This window comes from Macrobrachium nipponense, chromosome 23, assembly GCF_015104395.2.
Source record: "Macrobrachium nipponense isolate FS-2020 chromosome 23, ASM1510439v2, whole genome shotgun sequence".
Classification (NCBI taxonomy): Eukaryota; Metazoa; Arthropoda; class Malacostraca; order Decapoda; family Palaemonidae; genus Macrobrachium; species Macrobrachium nipponense.
The window spans coordinates 30,150,214-30,163,479 of NC_061090.1; the positions used below are offsets into that span (position 1 = coordinate 30,150,214).

The following is a 13,266-nucleotide window of genomic DNA, read 5'->3' on the forward strand; positions in this document are numbered from 1 at the left end:
CTTCAATCACTCAATCAATCAATCATAGCTATTACATTTCAAGCGGATTTATTTGGCATATTGATGATAGCAGAATTTTGCACTCTTATAGAATTTATTCCATTTACTTAAGATTTTCACTCTAAATCATTCATTTTAATAGGTTTACTCTAAGGGAACAAAAAACAATACTCCAATAACGGTATATATATTAAAATCTGAGTAAAATTCTATAACATAAAAACCAAATCAAAGTAAAAACATTCATGTCCTTAACAGGAAACAATCACACGAGTCCTTAACAGGACAGAAGCACATTTGTCCTCAACAGGACAATCACAAGTTCATAACAGACTAGAATCTAGTGTCCTTAATAGGACACAATCCAGCGTTTCCTTAATAAGACAGAATCCAGTGTGTCCTTAGTAGGACAAAATCCAGGGTGTCCTTACCAGGACAAAATAAAAGCTTTCCAATCCTTATACTATAAGTCATTTTCGTTCTAAGAAAATTGAAGATCTTTTCATCCATAGAGTATACTTACTTCCTGTTCTACGGATAATCCTACGTCACACGACATGCGTCACTAACCCTACTTTTTTTTTGGCAGTGGCTTTATTTACCTTTTCTTCGTTATCCTCAAGTGCACATTCAGCTATTTCAATCTCACTTTCTTCCTGTTTGATGGAAGAATCTTGAGCATCATCTTTCTGACTTGGAGAAATTTCTCTTACTACTTCTGTCTCACTCTGCGGCATAATCAATCCTCCTTCAGTTTCCTCACCTCTGCAGACAGTTGCAGAAGGGTGTACTAGGTACCTCTCGTGTGATGTAACTACAGTGTGATCAGTTGAAAAATCGTCTGTAACATTGTCTTTGTGACTAAATGGAGGAATTCCTCGCGTCTGTTCAGTCTCAGTCTCACACTGGGCCATAATTATTCTTTGATCAGTTTCCTCACCTATGCCATCACTCGTAGAAAGGCATCCCATTTGGTTCAGTTTCAATGTACCTGAGGTGTCTAAACAATCAGTGACAGTTATTTGGCCATCGGTGTTTCTACAGAACTTGGAAATATGGTGCTCATCTGCATAGCCTGTGTGTATTTCTACGGTTTCTTTTCCATTAGTATCTGTGCCTTGAATATTTCCCTCGATTTCCTGGACATCAGCAGTGGTGTTTATTTTCTCACTTACTGTACTACCAGAGGCTACTTCAGTCTGGCTTTCTTCAACACCTGCACAGTAAAGGGCTGTCTCTTCCGCTGATTCAGTACTGGAAGTGTTCTCAGATTCTTCTTGAAATCGACGTCCAAGTATGGAAAAATAGAACTGGCTATGATATGAACTGCTCCCACAACCTGTACTTCATCTTTGATGATATTCAAGTGAAACCATTTGTCACCAGGAGGTTCATTATTGAACAAAGATGTAGGTTCAGTTCCTACACTACGGAAAATTTCTCCTCTTTCATTAACAAAAGTGTATCCGTCATAGCTACCTTCGCTTCTTTCTGTATTACCACTTATGCTTCTATTAGAAATTGTGGTCTTCTCTGTACTTTTGGAGGAGTCTCTTTCATGTTGACATTCCGCAAGGAGACTGCTTCCATGAGGATTGTATTCATTATTTGGAAATTTTCTTTCCATTTGTTCTGTTCCACACTCTCTCTCTTCACTCACTGAGGAATGGATTGCGTCACATTCATAACCACCGTCAGATACTTCATTATCATCTAAGTAATCACTATCATAATAATGATTACCACCCTCATTATCATCATCTTCATCTGCTTCACCAGCCACCACAATGATGTTTCCTGAAGCAGTGTTGCCATCGCTATCATTTCCAGCCAGTGCAGAGTTCCCAACAGACTCATTTCCAGCCAGTGCCGAGTTCCCAACGCTCTCACTTCCAGCCGGTGCAGAGTTCGCAATGGTGTCATTTCCAGCTGGTGCAGAGATCCCAACTACATCCTTTCCAGAATCAGACTTCCTATCATGCCCCTTGTCAGTCCCACATTCATGGCTTCCAAAATCAGTTTCAGGGGCATTTTCAAAACCGCCATTTGCATAGTAAAATAGATGAAGTTCGTTTCTAGAGTCTCCTAGAAGCGAATTCTCACGGGAACTCCCCTCCTGCTCGGGGTAGGTGGGTTCACTCGCAACTGCAGGTATGGAGGCATCTGGAGTTTTCGTGTCCGTCTCAGTAAACGTAATGCCTTTTGTTGACGGAATAGTAATACCAGCCCTTTGTAGACATTCCAAACTACCAATCTGCTTGCTATCACCCCCTGTAAACCCAATTCTTCTTCGTGTTGGAATCTGTGGGTAGTCCAAGCCTTTTTCCTCCACATGTTTCCTAGGTTCCTCGGTCAGCCCTTCAACTAGTTCCTCTTTTCTAGGTTCCTTGGTCAGCCCTTCAACTAGTTCCTCGTTTTCTGATATCTGGTCTAGCTTTGGAGAGAGAGAGGCTCTTCTTTTGGCCACAGGGTACGTACTTCTAGAAGGATACACAAGACCCTTTAAGTCATCATAGGCCAAATGCTGCTTATGGGGAAGAGAGCATCGACAATCATCGTCTGAGTCCTCTTTACACTTGTCAATAGAATCTTCAATGGGTGTAGAACGTTTTCTAGGAGATGGCGACTTTATTTCCAGTTGTTGGTCACCCATTTTGTTGTAAGAATTATTAAGGCCCCTGTCCAATTCATCCTTCCTAGTGTCAGTCTTGCCAGAGCCTTTCGCCAAGCAATGCCACCAAGAGTTATCAGTGGCAAGGTCATCATTTTCTCTCTTTTCAACAATTCTCTTCCATTCTGGGCTTTCCATCAAGTATTTTATGTTCCTCGCTACTTCTGCTTCATCCTGAAACAGAAAGTAAAATAAGTCACTTAATACAAAAATACTCATGATCGAGAGGAGTAAAGAATGCTCATATTTAGATGGTCTTAAGAGGAAAAGTCTTATTACAATTGTTATAAACAGTGAGTACCATGTCTAACATGTTACTTGAATAATGATACACCAAATGATGTAAAATCATAGCCACTTACCTCAGTGGACAGAGTAGTGAAATCACTCGACGGGGATTTGATACTCGAGTTATCTGAAGATGGCAAGGTGTGTCTCAGAACTGCAAAGGCAATCGATGTCGAATTTTGCAACTGGAAAAATTTATTTCATGTATCCTCTAGGTCTGCATGAATTCACGATTATGAATGATATACAAGAATGTAACGCAATAAAAGATGAAGGTATTAAAGTACTAAAGATTATGGCATAGTTTCTTTATGAACCAGAAATGTTGGTGACTCATGTACTAAAGTTTTACTGCTACTGCTGCTATTCATAGCAATGCAGGAAACCAAATTGAGACGATCTTTAAAAGTGCTCTTCTATTGAGAAATAGGAAACCAACACTTACCTCCTCAGAGTAATATATCTCCTCAGTCTCGGCCAGAATAGCAGGGTCATGCCAGGCCAAGATCTTGCTCTGGCATATCTGGGCTTGGTGGCGGGCCTCAAGAACCTCCTGTAGTGTCTGAGCCTCCAGCAGCCGCCCTTGTGATTCAAGCATCGTCAACAAAGTCGTCAGTCCGTCAGTGAGGCAACTCTTGATGGCCTCCGCCTGTCTCTCTATGTCCTTCTTCGCCCTCTGGTGTTTTGACAAAAGTCTCTGCAGCTCCTTGATCAAAGCTCTGTGCTTCTCTCTCAGTGCCTTCAGAGCCCACTGCTTCTCGTGGTATTTTTCGGCATGAGCATCAAACAGCTCAATGGTTCTCTTGATGCAGAGGTCCTCCTCCATTTTCATTTCCTCGACGGCTTGGGTGAAGGAGCAGATGCTACATTGCGCTGGTGGGTGGCCTATGATGGTGCAGTCGTGGCATATCCATTCCTTACACTTTTTACACCAAAACGTACAGTATGTGTCATGTTTGTCGCATTTTCCAGCATGGTGGAGTGGTTCCTCAGATGAACCAGGGTTTACCACTGGCAAATCAGTCTCTGTCTCACTATCACTCTTAGTACCACCGTTCTTAGATAACCCAGGTGAAGAAACTGCTCTTTTGGATTTCTTACCACCAGGAGAATTCTCTGTTCTGATCATTTTCAGGAGGGAATGATTAATGGGTATAGCTTCTGTATTTTCTGGATGGTGTTGGCGACTGCACGAAGGGCATTTGTACTTTCCCCCTCTGAAAAAATCGCAGACGCACGGGGTACAGAAGGTATGACCACAGCAGAGGACCCGAGGTTCCTTGTCTGGGTCCCCCATGTAAATGCCACAGAACTCGCACGAAAATGCAGGATCCATATTAAAAAGGAAGTGGAACTTAAGTAGCCCTGAAAAAGAAGGGTAAATTGTGTTACTGGAGACATGTGGAAAAGATACCTACTCAAGGGACGCAAGTGTATTGTGACGATGTCGACGGCAAGCTAGGATGAGTTAGGTTAGGCTATGTGATCCAAAATGTGGTAAATCTAAATAACTCCGGCTCGGGTATTTCTTTGGAAATTACAGTTTCCTATAGTAATCGGGTTGCTTATTAAGAATTTAACATTATTTTTGCCGATAGACTGTAATTAACCCTCAGGGGCCAGAACTAAACACGGCGAAATACATTGGACGCCCCAATCCCTAGTGGATGTCATATTCGCCGTTACGTTCTTTGCAGCCCGTGCGGAGTTATTCCTTAGAATTACCCAAATTGTGAGACACTGCACTAGTAATATGCAACACAGACAATATATAAGACAAATGACCACATTCATTAGTTATCTGCAAGGACCGTGGTTTTTAGTTTACAAACGTTGCTATGTAGCCTACGCTACAGATTCTTTAAATACTTTACTTTTTTAAAAGTGCAACTCTCTGGGAGACCCAATACATATTCACCTTAACGATTTCTTATCTCCTCTCCCTTTCCCACCACCTCCCTCCCAGTCGACTCCCTACAGCACAGGGTAAACATTTCCCCTATTAGATATTTTCTTGCAACAGCTAGCATGTACATTATATTTTTTTTATCCTTATGCAAAAATTCACCTTGAAAATACTTCTATTAAACAAAATCCCATTATTATATATTCATATTTATAGAAATTCTACTAAGCTGAAATTGAATTTATAATATATACACACATATATATAACTATATAAAATATATTATATATATATATATATATAGTTATATATATATATATATATATATATATATATATATTATATATATATATATATATATATATATATATATCTATATATATATATATATATATATATATATATATATATATATATATATATATATATTATATATATTATATATATATATATATATATATATATATATATATATATATATATATATATATATATATACTATATATATATATATATATATATATATATATATATATATATAACTATATATATATATATATATATATTACTATATATATATATATATATATATATATAGATATATATATATATATATATATATATATATATATATATATATATATATAATATATATAATATATATATATATATATAATATATATATATATATATATATATATATATATAATATATATATATATATATATATATATATATATATATATATATATATATATATATATATATATATATATATATAAGACGTGAAACACAAAAAAAATTTATATACATACACAAGCAAGTTAAATTTGCTCACAACTGACCCTTTTCCAGCTTAAATTCAACTACACAAGACTTTAATTCTTGGGATATCAATGTAACGAGACTAACTTCCAATTAAAATATAAAAAACAACATAGAAGGGAGAAAGGGGGCGTGTGAGGGCGATGTCAAAAAAAATGAAAAAAAAGTACTTTAATGACGAAGGGGAAGAGAAAGGAAATCTTAGACTGATGTATACGACCACCTTCCTCCACTTTCAACTTTAAAGAAAACGAGATGCGTGGTTGCCAAATCTCGCGTTACGATTATGGTTGATGTGGTACCACTGGACTATAAGAATGTTAAGCCACGCGGGTATGTTATCAATAAACAGATACTCAAAACCTGTTTAGTGAAGCAATATGGCCAAAATAGCATGTAAATTGATGAAATGATTTGAAAAACAATTAAAGAGTCCATTAAATAGAAACAAGAATTTGCCTGGGAATGAAAACCAGATTGTCTAATATTTAACTGTCTGGAAACAACCAGTTTACTGGGGACGGAAGAAACTACTCTCTAACAACGCTTAACAGAACAGGAAGCACAAAAGGCTGGTAACTTTTTAATGAAGAAATTCACAATAAAAACGAAGTATATTAAAATTTGGCGATTTAAGTGGCAGTGTTTGATTTAACAAGACTCTCCACGAAAAAGCAGTAAAACGTGCAAACTGGCTGAGAAAATGAGCGATATGGTAGTTTTTGTGTACGTTTCAATATATGGCCATGGCTGATTAAAGCGAAAAACGGTGACTGATAAAAGTAAAAAAACTGACTTACAAAAACGATGTGCTTTTCAAGGTGCTGGTGAAGAAAGCCAAGATGTATATATATGAAACTCCTAGCGCCACAAATTCAGTTTTAAAACAAACCAAGCTTTCAGTCGCGTGGGATATATTCGCCCGTTGTGACGAGATTTAAAAAAAAATTAAAATTTAATATAAAAAAATATCGAAATTTCAAAAGGATATTCTTAAAAATTCTGTTAGCCAACTTCATCGTGTAGAGCGTTAATCACACAATGCAAAATACATTTGCCATTAGAAAAAAAATTGGAAAAAGACAGTGATGGTTTTCACATTGACGTAAATTTTTGCACACTGTGGCCTCAGTTTATAAACTATACAGAGTATTCGTATTCACGGAAACCCTGACAGCTGTACTTTGTTTGTATGGTGTTTTAACGTTGCATGGAACCAGTGGTTATCCAGCAACAGGATCAACGGCTTTACGTGACTGACAGCTGTAACCTCTTTTTCTTCAAGTATTCATAATGAAAGTTCTGTCCACGACAGCCTCAGCTTATACTACACAAAGTAATCAGAGGCACTTTCTATACATTGTAGGTTCAATGCTTGCTACTTGAAATATTCACGAAATAATCTGCTTTACACTGTAGTCTTTACGCTACGCAAATTGAAATTATTAAAATTTCCGTTTTTGCTTAAGTATTCATAATGGCAATTCTGTCCACTGTATCCCCAGCTTATACTACACAACGTAATCAGAGTCACTTTCTATACATAGTAGGTTCAATGGTTGCTACTTGAAATATTCACGAAAAAAATCTGCTTTATACTGTAGTCTTTACGCTACGGAAATTATTGATATTAATAATTCTGTACAACGCCGCCCCAGTTCAATCCACGAAGTCTTCACAACCTGCAAAGCCACTCTACCTTAAAAACGAAGCGAATATAGTCACGCCCACCGCCCAACACGACCAACCGCCCTGTTAGTCAAAACGTCACTACGAAGAGGCAGGTCAGCCGCAGGTGCTTTGGGGGGGGGGGGTGGAGGGGGGGGGGGGGGGGGGGGGGGGGGGGGGGGGGGGGGGGGGGGGGGGGGGGGACTCGCCCTCCAGTGAACTTGGAAAACAAAAATCCTAAAACAAGACGGATTAAGAACTGTACCCGACTGCTGAAACTGTGGTTTACCTTGTTTACGAAGAACTGCCTGTTAAATGGTCGAAAACAGTTCACCTATCATCGTAGAACGAACTTGGAACAGAATTCAAACAGTATTTATTATTTTTAATTAATAAAAGAGGAAGTTTCCTACAGACCTCGTTGCACCAATGTCACGGAAATATGAATTTTTTATTGAGGTTTTTCAATTATTTACAAATAATACTTTAATGGGTATTTTTTATCATACTGACAATCAAGTAATTGTTGATAACAGGGCAGTAAATGGAGTGGAAAGACTTAAAAGCCAAGGTTAAATGCATTATGAAATCAGTGGCCATTTCAAACATTATTGTGTCATGAATGCCAGTTACGTTTTCATAAATCTATGGTTTTCAGACTAGAAAATTTCCTCATTTATTATATTCAAACATGTTTTGAATGTAGTATTCTTTGCTACTGGTCGTGAGGTAGACAGAATTCATCATATATATATATTATATATATTATATATATATATTATATATATATATAATATATATATATATAGAATAATGAATATTACCATATATTCATTCTTCTATAAAGGTAAAGGGTTTTTAAAAGCTTGGTTTGCAGACTAGATTCTTATACACTCAACTTGTTTTAAATGTCAGTTTTTTTATTTTTGCTACTGATCGTGAGGTTAGAACAGAATTAATATACATATATCATATATTACGATTATAGATATAGTATATATATATATAATATATAGAGTATACATCTAATCAACTAAATACCACCCATTTTATAGGAGGTCTAACAACAACCAGCCAGCATAAGCTCAATCAAATTAAGCTGAAGCGTTGCACCCACTTTGCCAATACACCCTTTGTCAATGCTGGCTCGGCTATTCCACGAGATAGATGTCCAACATAGCTAGCCAAAGTTGGACATTGTAATATAGGAGGGTGATTGTGCCGAGGTGTTGTAGCCATAAGGCCAGCCCTAGCAATGTTGCACGCCTGCTAAATTAAAATGTTAGAACAGAGAGAGAGAGAGAGGAGAGAGAGAGAGAGTTGAGACATTCCATTAGATTCTAAGTACATCGCCCATGTGGGGAGTCTATAGGTCTTTTCCATAGGACTTCCCTAACCCAGCCCACCCCCCTTTTCCCCCCCCCCCCCCCCACCCCCCCCCCCCCCCCCCCCCCCCCGCCCCAACCCCAACTAAACAACAACCCAACAAAATAGTTTGTAAATACTCCCCGAGGTTAGCGAAAATCTTCATTTCTTTTCCTTAAATCATTCATCAATTTTATAGGCTTTTTTTCCATAGGACTTCCTTCCCTAACCCAGCCCCCCTAACCCCCCCCCCACCCCGAAAACAAAACAACAAAACAACAACAATAAGTAGTTTGCAGAGGCTTTTACTCCCCGAGGAAGAACGCGAAACTTCATTTGTTTCAATTTTGTTAAAACCAGTTTTTTCCATTTCCTTTAATAATATTGCATATTATATAATATATTATATAGATATAATATATATATATATATATATTATATATATTCAGAAACAAGATTCTTGTTTTTTTTATTTGAGGACGTATCGAGACTGTCCTTGAATTGAAAAATTGGATTCAGGTAAAGTGTTTTATCATTATTTCATTCTTTATCATAAACCGGTAAATTAGGGATTCTTTGGTAAAATAAAAAATTTAAATTTAATTTTTAATTTTTCTTTTCATGATAACCATAAAACGAACAGCGAACGGTCATATTAATCAAGGGTTTTTGGTGGCCATCATGCAACGAACGTTATATTATTTTTCCGCTGATTGAAAATGATTATGAATGACCATCGTCTTTCCTTTAGTTCGGAACAGAAAAAATTATGCCAGAGTTGGGACACCTTAATTAACAGTAAAAGGAAACAAAAATGAAATAGATTTATGGTGGTAATAATAAGTATTACATGGTATTAATTATAATATTATATATATATATTATAGAAATTATATATATATAATAGAATTATAATAGATATAATAAGAAAGGATCCTCCCATGTGAAAATGAAAAGAGGTACCAAGAATTTAACGTTTGCAACTTTTTTCCAAATAAAACCAGAAAGTCTTAGTTACCGCCTTCTTTCATTTTTCAACATGAAGAATCTCATATATATATATATTATACTATATTATATATATAGATATTTATCAGTACATAGATATCATATATATATATAATATATTATTATTACAATTATATATATATCTATATATATAGTTATATATTATAAGTATAAACATATTGTTTATAATAATTGTATGTAGTAATGCCATAATATTAGATATTATTATGTAATAATCCACATTTAATTGAACATATATATTCCATATATGGTAAATAAGCCCGAGCCCTGAACCCGAAAAAAAAAATGGGCCCATGCGGCGAGACAAGGAGTCTAATATGAGCTAATTAAACAGGTACCGCAAGCTAGACGATGCCGCGTTGTGTCTGCGACGCCCTCCCTGTTTGCATTTGCCTATGTAATCAAAAGCATTATCTTTGTAAAACAAGGTCACTAGGGCCTTCGTATGAGAAGATGGTGACCTAGTCACCCGCAGAGAGAACAACAACGTTTGACTTCCATAGTCCAATGTTCGCTGTCTGTATGTTACTGTATGCTGGAGCTAAGCTTTGTTTGTTCCTTACTATCTTTTTGTAAAAGACTTTTTTTTTGTAAAAACTTAGAGCTCTACTTCCACTCATCGAGGACAAGTTCTCTGAAATCACTTTCTTCCTCTACTCAAGAAGAAATGTAGTTTCCAAATATACGTTAAAAGTTTGACCCACGATGAGTTTGGAAGTCTTCCACCTCTATAGTTCAAAGAAGATACTAACGAAACCTTAGAACTTCTCTCTGCATCGATGTCACTCCCACGAGGAATGCGGGAAGTAGAACCAACCGATACTTGTTGTTATAATAGCAGGGTATAACAAAATCCAACGGGACGCCTTTCTACTACATGAGGCATTAATCCCGTATATATATATACATAATGTTGAACAGGGGAAAAAATTAAAATTTTTTTGAAATCAGGGATTTCACAAAAATCCCTAGGGAGAAATGTGAAACGACCAATTCGGTTAGGCTCCCAACATTTTGAACCCCCGAGAGCTAGTACTAAAAACAAACCGGTGAAACAGTTGATTAATCTTACACTGTTTCCTTACCGTGTTTAGTAACTAGCCCCTGGGAGTTCAAATGTCCCTAAGTGCAATTTGGATCCCCCAGGTGGGGGCTAGGTACTAAACACTGAAACCACGGCGAAACACATTTGGACCTCCCTCCCTGTTTTAGCCACCGTGTTTAATTGTTCTGTACTGTTTAACATGCATATTACTTATATTATACATTTTCATTCTAATAACTAAATCATAAACATCCTATCCTATAATTCCTGTATCTTTAATTCAACGCGAAAACAGCTTTTACGGACCTGTTTTAGGCTTTACCGTAGCCCTTTCCTACAAACAACAAGAACAACAACAAGCAGTTTGTAGGCTTACTCCCCGAGCAAGCAAAAAATCCATATTTTCCTTTCCCCTCCCGCGCGTTTCTGTCGACGCAATATAAACGGCTTTGCAGAGGACTGCCCTGCAAATTAATCTAACATCCAAATATAATATATATGCATATATATATATATATATATATATATATATATATATATATATATATATATATAATATTGTCTATCAACTGGAACGTGATGAACCAATTTCATCTGGAAGTTCGACTAAGCCAATTAAACTTTCAGCCATCGTGGCGTCGGCGGAGTTATTTCCCCCAACTTCGGTTTTGGCTCCGCAAACGGTACGAATTCATCCTTTATTATTTAATATTATTTCACACTTATTTACGCATTTATTTAATTATATAATTGGAATACTCGTGTTCTATAGATGATACAGTTTAAAGGGTACAGACAGTAAGTTAAGGATGAATAATCAAATTGTTAAGAACGTCAATATTACGGTAGCCTTTCTGCTATTGTTCTGAAGTAGTTCTTTATAATAATAATAATAATAATAATAATAATAATAATAATAATAATAATAATAATAATAATAATAATAATAAAAGATCCTATGCTTTTATAAGAGTTAACCACAAGCTTTACAGCACTAGATAAAATTGAAAGATTTTTTTTACTCTGGATCGTGAAGGAATTATTTTCAATTTTCCGATATTATCAAAGTAATAATAATAATAATAATAATAATAATAATAATAATAATAAGAATAATAATAATAATAATAATAATAATAATAATAATAATAATAATGAAACTAAGGAACCTCCGTAACGAGGCTATAATATTGACAATCAAAAGCCACAGTAGTGTTAAAATATATTATTGTACAATGGTAAAAAATACAAGGAGAGACTTTCGGATACTGCTCCGTATCCCTCTTCAGTCCTACTGAGTAGGACTGAAGAGGGATACGGAGCAGTATCCGAAAGTCTCTCCTTGTATTTTTACCATTGTACAATAATATATTTTAACACTACTGTGGCTTTTGATTGTCAATAATAATAATAATAATAATAATAATAATAATAATAATAATATTAATAATAATAATAATATAGAAAGAAAACAGAGGACTGGCACAACAAACCAATGCACGGACAATACATGAGACAGACTAAAGAACTAGCCAGCGATGACAATGGCAATGGCTACAGAGGGGAGAGCTAAAGAAGGAAACTGAAGGAATGATAACAGCGGCACAAGATCAGGCCCTAAGAACCAGATATGTTCAAAAGTATGATAGACGTAAATAACATCTCTCCCATATGTAGGAAGTGCAATACGAAAAATGAAACCATAAACCACATAGCAAGTGAATGCCCGGCACTTGCACAGAACCAGTACAAAAAGAGGCATGATTCAGTGGCAAAAGCCCTCCACTGGAGCCTGTGCAAGAAACATCAGCTACCTTGCAGTAATAAGTGGTACGAGCACCAACCTGAAGGAGTGATAGGAAAACGATCAGGCAAAGATCCTCTGGGACTATGGTATCAGAACGGATAGGGTGATAACGTGCAAACAGACCAGACGTGACGTTGATTGACAAAGTCAAGAAGAAAGTATCACTCATTGATGTCGCAATACCATGGGACAGAGTTGAAGAGAAAGAGAGGGAAAAATTGGATAAGTATCAAGATCTGAAAATAGAAATAAGAAGGATATGGGATATGCCAGTGGAAATCGTACCCATAATCATTGGAGCACTAGGCACGATCCCAAGATCCCTGAAAAGGAATCTGGAAAAACTAGAGGCTGAAGTAGCTCCGGGCCTCATGCAGAAGAGTGTGATCCTAGAAACGGCACACATAGTAAGAAAAAGTGATGGACTCCTAAGGAGGCAGGATGCAACCCGGAACCCACACTATAAATACCACCCAGTCGAATTGGAAGACTGTGATAGAGCAAAAAAAAAAAAAAAAAAAAAAAAAAATAATAATAATAATAATAATAATAATAATAATAATAATAATAATAATAATAGTGTACTTAGGAAGCAGACCCTCTCTCAAGCATACTTTATTAAAAGTAATGGCTACTTCAGCAGCGTTACACTTGTAGAGATT

The 13,266-nt window shown here is 36.2% G+C and overlaps 1 protein-coding gene across 1 annotated transcript; it reads right to left on the reverse strand.

Moving 5' to 3' along the window:
• Positions 1-1,189: 1,189 nt before the first annotated feature.
• LOC135197475 (uncharacterized) lies at positions 1,190-7,355 on the reverse strand. The gene is made up of 4 exons (XM_064224544.1): positions 6,491-7,355; positions 3,405-4,324; positions 3,034-3,144; positions 1,190-2,845 (listed from the first exon to the last, which is right to left on the reverse strand). Exons 2-4 carry the CDS (start codon positions 4,293-4,295, stop codon positions 1,190-1,192), a joined length of 2,658 nt encoding a protein of 885 aa, XP_064080614.1. The 5' UTR covers positions 4,296-4,324; positions 6,491-7,355.
• Positions 7,356-13,266: the final 5,911 nt, after the last annotated feature.